Genomic DNA, 7,092 nt, shown 5'->3' on the forward strand with positions numbered 1-7,092 from the left:
TCTGCTTTTCGGCCATTTTCACCGCAAAGGCATTAGCCAAGAAAGTGCTAGTAACTGAAAGGGCGCCCCTCGGATTTCCAGCTGCCGGCAGCGAGTAGGGTGGGAATGAATAAGCCGCGCTGACCAGCCAAAATGGCCACTTTCACATGGCTGAGGACCACTGGCACGGTCACCAGGGCATCTAAAGGCGGCTGGCCGGACAGACCCTCAGGAAGAGACTTAAGGACAAAACCCCCTCCGACTCCCGCTGTCACCGCTGGGGGACGCGACCTCCGGGTCCTCTAGCCACGCAACGGTCGAAAGGGAGATGCCATGTCACAGAACAGTGGTGAAGTTCCGTAAAGCCTTAGTCGCTTTCCTATTTCGAGCACAGACGGGCAAAACGTTATACATTTCCAATTACTCCGGGTTTTAACGGCTTAAGAAAGGTAAATTCTCCAGAAGGGGCACGTTACTTTCGCTCCCTTCTCCCACCTAGCAAAGTGGTTCGGCCCAGACTCCCTAGGCGCCCCGCCCTTCGCCCCCACCTCCGCGCGAGTGGTGCATTGGCGCGCGGCGCGGAGGGGCGGGGTCCGGGCCGGGCGCGCGCGGCCGCTGCTCTATAAATACTGGGCCGTACCGCCCGCGGCCTCGTCCGTTCCGCGCCGCCCGACCGAGCAGTCTAGAAGGTTGTTTCTGGCTTGTGCATTTCGCCGTTGCTCTGTACTTTCAGCGCCGCCTTCACTCACCGCCACCGTCACCAAAATGAACGGACAGCTCAACGGTTTCCATGAGGCTTTCATCGAGGAGGGCACTTTCCTTTTCACTTCGGAGTCTGTTGGCGAAGGTCACCCAGGTGAGGTGACGGAGTCTGGCGCTAGGCGAAGAGCGGGGTGTCGGGCAAGCGCCGGGCCGGGCGGGCGCTGCCGACAGCGGGTGTCCGCGCTGATGTCCCTCTCCGGCTGGGCGGTGGAAAGAGCGGCGGCTGCGCAGCTTCCTCGTGGCTCCACCGGTGCTGAGCGCGTGGCCGTCGCTCCCCTCCCCCTACGCCTCCCATCCGGCCGCGCGCCTCGACATTCGGAAGGTTCCAGAAGACGAGAAGGGTGGGGGCCGCGGAGCGTGTGTGGGGCTCGGGGAGGGCCGGTTCCCCTCCTCTCCGCCCCTCGGTCCCCAAGACCTCGAGTGGCCGACCCGCCCCGCGTGCTCGCGGCCGGCCGCCTCGGGGGCGCGCGCCCCGCATTGCAGCCCAACCACGTGGTTGCCGCGTGTGGCATCTGGGCGCCGCCGGGCTCGAGGAAATGAGGGTTAGTGTCCGCGGACATCCGTGTCCACGCTCCGTTCCTCTGGTTCCGGTCGTTACTACACGGCACGGACCCGCCTATCGAAATGACAGTCTGCACCTAAATATAGCGCACGTTGGAAATGGCCGCACTTATAAGGACCCTACGGCGACAGGAGCAGTTGTGTGGGCTGCGTGGGCATCGGCTTCCCTTGTAAACCTTGGTACATCTCTCAGGCCAGCCTTTACTGCGCCTAGTCTGCTTGGGGCTTTGTCCACCGTTCGCCATTAGAGAGATCATTGTGGGGACGAGTGACGCTTTCTCCAGGAACCGGGTCTCAGCCTGAAAAGGGCACCGAATAAAGATGAGTTGCTAATACTTCGTTTAGGGTGACCACAGCAGTCACAGGGTCTTTAGTCGGTGTGTTGTGCCGATGATGCAATCGCACAGGCAACCTAATGGGAGTAGGAAACCCAAGATCCTAGTGGGTGCAGAAAGTGGTGCTTTAAGGTCAGATGTGGCTTGGGCCTCCACCCCGTGAGAATTAAAAGGGTTGTTTGAGTTACCTTTTGAAAGATTGAGCATTTGAATCCGTTTTTTCTACTCACAGATTTAAGACCCGAGCCTCTCATTTGGCTCTAATTGTTAAGGTAATAGCCAATTCAGGGAAGTGAAATTTGGGGGGTAATGTTCTGTTCTCATTCCTTCTCAATGTTTAGTGGTGGTGGTGATTTATATGCAGCGAAGTCGATTCCGACTCGAAGGTTTCCGAGGTTGTAAATCTTTACGGGAGCAGAAAGCCTCATCTGTCTCCCGCGGAACAGCTGGTAGTTCCAAACTGCTGACCAGGTGACAGTTTGGTGGAGAGAAATTCAACTTTTAATTGACCTGAAATTAATTCTTTACCTTCTAATTGGTATTCCTTAAGATCATGGAGCTAGTTTGTAAATTAATAAACTTAAGAAATTGATAACATGACAAGAATCTTTATTGTAGATTTATAACAAACTTTACATTTTGAGACTAAAATGTATTGTTTTTGGTTAAAATATTGTAAACCTTAATGTTTACTTGGTGTTTGTGCTTTCATGGATTTGAAGATTAATCACTTGATTTCTAGTTTTACCTAATACTTTGAAGAAGTATGTTCTTAGGTAAACAAACTCGTTAAATAGCCCCATGATTGAGATGTTAATGAGATGAGAACAAAGTAAGTTAAGGTGTATTAAACTTACTGGGTGTTTGGCATATCTAAATTGATGGACTTGCACAACTAATTTAAGACTGGTGTTAAATTTTAAAGTAACATGCAGCACTATGTCCAGCACTTCAAACAGATAGCTTTATGGTATTGAAGTGCTTTAATTAGACAAGTCAGTTGGATCTCTATACAGATCTTTATAGTTATAGTGGGCATGAAGGACTTAATAGTAAAGAATTGATCTGGAATTTTATTTTTTCAGATAAGATCTGTGATCAGATTAGTGATGCTGTCCTTGATGCCCACCTTCAGCAAGACCCTGATGCCAAAGTGGCTTGTGGTAAGTTCTGAACATGTGGTTATTTACCAACTGATAAAAAAGGTAATAGTTATTTTATATAAAACATGTTTGGGAACCTCTCTTTTATTAGAGACTGTTGCTAAAACTGGAATGATCCTTCTTGCTGGAGAAATTACATCCAGAGCTGCTGTTGACTACCAGAAAGTAGTTCGTGAAACAATTAAACACATTGGCTATGATGATTCTTCCAAAGGTGAGTTTTAATGACTGGCTTTTCTAAGGTTTTTTTTTTTTTTTTTTCTCCAGTTAACTAGTGAAGTTAAACTTATGCATGCCATTTTTCTGCTCAAAGGGTTTGACTACAAGACTTGTAATGTTCTGGTAGCCTTGGAGCAACAGTCACCTGATATTGCTCAAGGTGTTCACCTTGACCGGAATGAGGAGGACATTGGTGCTGGAGACCAGGTATCTTAGAGGCTGTTTATAGTTCTTGTAACATTAAATTCTGGAACTTGGATTGACTATATCGACCTCCTTTTATTTTAGGGCTTGATGTTTGGTTATGCCACTGATGAAACTGAAGAATGTATGCCTTTAACTATTGTCTTAGCACACAAGCTCAATGCCAAACTTGCTGAAATGCGCCGGAATGGCACTTTGCCATGGTTACGCCCAGATTCTAAAACACAAGTAAGTGATTGAATTGTGTGTACGATTATAAATCTAGATGAAGTCTCACATGAGTTCATTTGGCACAGAAAATCAGTTAACGTTTCATTTAATTATAACTGATTATGGGGGGGTATAGCATATTTCCCTTGGCTGTATTTAAACTTAGTATAGAGCTATTGTTGAGTACAATTGTTCTGATCATCTGAATTGTTTTCCAGGTGACTGTGCAGTATATGCAGGATCGAGGTGCTGTGCTTCCCATCAGAGTCCACACAATTGTTATATCTGTTCAGCATGATGAAGAAGTTTGTCTTGATGAGATGAGGGATGCTCTAAAGGAGAAAGTCATCAAAGCCGTTGTACCTGCAAAGTATCTTGATGAGGACACAATCTACCACTTACAGCCAAGTGGCAGATTTGTTATTGGTGGGCCTCAGGTAAGGCCTTTTGCATCTTTTGTGGTGGTTACTTTAACTATGTAGGCCTCCTGAATCTTGAGGATACTTTTAAGTGATTGATACACAATAGGCCATTTAGCAACTTGATCTAGAACCACTCACTGGAAAGGATACATGCCATAAAGTGACTTAAATCCTCTAATTTCAGGGTGATGCTGGTTTGACAGGCCGGAAGATCATTGTGGACACTTACGGTGGTTGGGGAGCTCATGGAGGAGGTGCCTTTTCAGGAAAGGATTATACCAAGGTGGACCGTTCAGCTGCTTATGCTGCTCGTTGGGTGGCAAAATCCCTTGTCAAAGGAGGTCTGTGCAAAAGGGTTCTTGTTCAGGTATATATTTTATATAACTGGAGTGGCTTTTTTCAGTCATAAGGGGAGGGGTATTTACCAATGTATTACACAAATGTGTAGGCCGCTGACTCTTGGACATTTTGAATTTTTTTAGGTGTCTTATGCAATTGGAGTTTCTCACCCACTGTCTATCTCCATTTTCCATTATGGCACCTCTCAGAAGAGTGAGAGAGAGCTATTAGAGATTGTGAAGAAGAATTTTGACCTCCGCCCTGGGGTCATTGTCAGGTAAAGATGGTAAAGTCTATTGCTAGTGAAAAACACTGAGGGTGTGGGTGTGTATATACTGCTTACCTCTATGAGAGGAAAGTGTATGAAGGTTGACTCTTCATTGGTGAAACACATTTTTTGTGTAAATTCGTGAAACATAAAGTTATGCTTAAAATCACCTTCATTGAAGGCATAACTTACTTTAAAACATTTTCAAGTTCCATGACTTAGGCTAACCAGCCTAGAAAACCTCTCACATGTGATAGTGGGCTTTGCGTTACTTAAGAGAAATGGGCACAGCTAAGTAGCCTGGTGTAGGACATTGGTAAGTATTTCATGATCTTAGATGAAGCTTGGCACTTGGAACTCTGCTTCATAATGACAAGTTTTCATATTTGTTGAGACAGTGATGGAAAACAAGAACTATAGTTACTAATAAGACTGTGCAAGGAGTTTGGACAACCAGGGAAGTAACACTTTTGCCACAAACTTTTTTCCTAGCATACCTCAGAGAACTGAAGTCATTTGCCAGAGCTCTTGAAAATGAGTCTTGCTGATTGTTTTGCTTTATTTTAAATGAATGCTACATATTAAGTTACGGACTTGTATATTCCAGGGATCTGGATCTGAAGAAGCCAATTTATCAGAGGACTGCAGCCTATGGCCACTTTGGTAGGGACAGCTTCCCATGGGAAGTGCCCAAAAAGCTTAAATATTGAAAAAGTGTTAGCCTTTTTTCCCCAGACTTGTTGGCGTAGGCTACAGAGAAGCCTTCAAGCTCTGAGGGAAAGGGCCCTTCTTCCTAAATTTTCCTGTCCTCTTTCAGCTCCTGATCAGTTGCAGTCACTCTATAGTTAATGACGTGAATTTTAGCTTTTGTGGGGGACTGTAAATTGAGCTTGCTATTCTGTCCCTGGTGTTTTGTTCACCAATATAATGAATTTAGTGAGCATAGGTGATCCATGTAACTGCCTAGAAACAGATGACACTGTAGTAAATAATGCTTTGAAATTGAGCCTTTGTGCCCTACCACCCAACCCTCTTAAAATCTTAATTGCATTGACTTCTCACCAAATGCTGAAAATGTCCTTGTAATGTGCACGTAAAGTACTCGTACTCGTAGTCCCATTATAGCCTCTCTCTGGCAATGCTATAGCCCTATCAGCATGAATTTGTAATGTCTTGAGCTCTATTATGAATGTGAAGCCTTCCCTTATCCTCCCTTTAACTTGATTCATTTCTAATTATGTAGTTCTTTGTCAGGGAGTATTCACTATCCAATCAGTCTTGCATGTAACGCAAGTTCCAGTTGGAGCTCTAGCCTGACATTTGTTTAAAAAGGGGCAGTTACCATTGAACCATCTCCCTGGTGCTTATGCTCTTAATTGCCACCTCTTAAACAGCACCAAATCAAAACTCTCCACTTCAGCTGTCTTTTGGAGGACGTACGTAATAAGGTTTTTTACTTAGTAAACCAATTCTATGCATGGTTTCAGCACTAGCCAAACCTCGCCAACTCTTAGCTCTATAAAAACAGGCACTTGGCCACCCTAGTGATGTCATACAGAGAAGTCACAGGGTAGTACCTGAGGGTCTGTAGGTTGCACACTTTGGTACCAGATTAATTTTTTTTTTCTTTATAAGAAAGACTGAGTACTCCACACTGCACAATAACTCCTCCCAGGGTTTTAACTTTGTTTTATTTTCAAAACCAGGTCCAATGAGCTTTCTGAACAGCTGGTGTAGCTACAGAGAAACCAGCTTCCTTCAGAGAGCACTGCTTTTGGCAGGGAGGAGGAAATCCCTTCATACTTGAACATTTTCTAATTGCGTATTTATTGTATTCTGGGGTATGGCGTAAGTACAGAGAAGCCATCACCTCAGATGGCAGCTTTTTAAAAGATTTTTTTTTTTTTTTTCTCAACACCATGATTCCTTTAACAACATGTTTTCCAGCATTCCCAGGTAGGCCAAGGTGTCCTACAGAAAAACCTTGGGTTAGACCTACAGGGGGTCTGGCTGGTGTTAACAGAAGGGAGGGCAAAGCTGATGCAGCTAGCCGTGGAAAGAAAGCTGACTTGGCTGGTGTGGTACAGAGAAGCCAGCTTGTTTACATGCTTATTCCATGACTGCTAGCCCTAAGCAGAAAGTGCCTTTCAGGATCTATTTTTGGAGGTTTATTACGTATGTCTGGTTCTCAATTCCAACAGTTTAATGAAGATCTAAATAAAATGCTAGGTTCTACCTTAACTCTTGTCTATTTTTTTTTTAAAGTGTTATGGTATTTCATACTACCTTGAGTATAATTCTACTTTTAAGTCTTAACCCATGATTCAGAGAAAGAACCCAATTGTGCAGGCCAATTTAAAGGTCCTTTTTCTAGCACTAAGTTTTGTTAACTGATGAAAGCTTCTCCTTCAATAATTACTCCTCCACTGTCACGGCTTTAACGGCTCCAAGTATCAAATACAACTAGTGGATAACCTGGAGGGACCAGCATGTTCAGGTTTGAGTCTTCTTAGCTCAAGAGTTAATCCTGGGTCTTAATACCCGTTTTGCACATGACATTTTGCATTAGCCACAAACAAATGGTTGGGTTCTCTGGTGTGGCACTGCAGGGATCAGCAGTGGACTGGCAA

The 7,092-nt window shown here is 44.9% G+C and overlaps 1 protein-coding gene across 1 annotated transcript; it reads left to right on the forward strand.

Annotated features, from left to right (window-relative positions):
- The first annotated feature begins 479 nt into the window (after window positions 1–479).
- On the forward strand, window positions 480–6,703 carry MAT2A (methionine adenosyltransferase II, alpha). The gene is made up of 9 exons (XM_006866594.1): window positions 480–835; window positions 2,723–2,800; window positions 2,892–3,014; window positions 3,114–3,226; window positions 3,308–3,451; window positions 3,652–3,870; window positions 4,040–4,222; window positions 4,338–4,471; window positions 5,070–6,703. The coding sequence occupies exons 1-9, from the start codon at window positions 745–747 to the stop codon at window positions 5,170–5,172; spliced, it is 1,188 nt and encodes a 395-aa protein (XP_006866656.1). The 5' UTR covers window positions 480–744; the 3' UTR covers window positions 5,173–6,703.
- Window positions 6,704–7,092: the final 389 nt, after the last annotated feature.

Source organism: Chrysochloris asiatica, unplaced genomic scaffold (assembly GCF_000296735.1).
Source record: "Chrysochloris asiatica unplaced genomic scaffold, ChrAsi1.0 scaffold00093, whole genome shotgun sequence".
Lineage (NCBI taxonomy): Eukaryota > Metazoa > Chordata > Mammalia > Afrosoricida > Chrysochloridae > Chrysochloris > Chrysochloris asiatica.

Coding starts and splice junctions, on each gene's coding strand:
- MAT2A (XM_006866594.1), top strand. CDS start 745: ATGAACGGACAGCTCAACGGTTTCCATGAGGCTTTCATCGAGGAGGGC. Junction 836..2,722: donor TGTTGGCGAAGGTCACCCAG/GTGAGGTGACGG, acceptor TTATTTTTTCAG/ATAAGATCTGTGATCAGATT. Junction 4,223..4,337: donor GCAAAAGGGTTCTTGTTCAG/GTATATATTTTA, acceptor GAATTTTTTTAG/GTGTCTTATGCAATTGGAGT.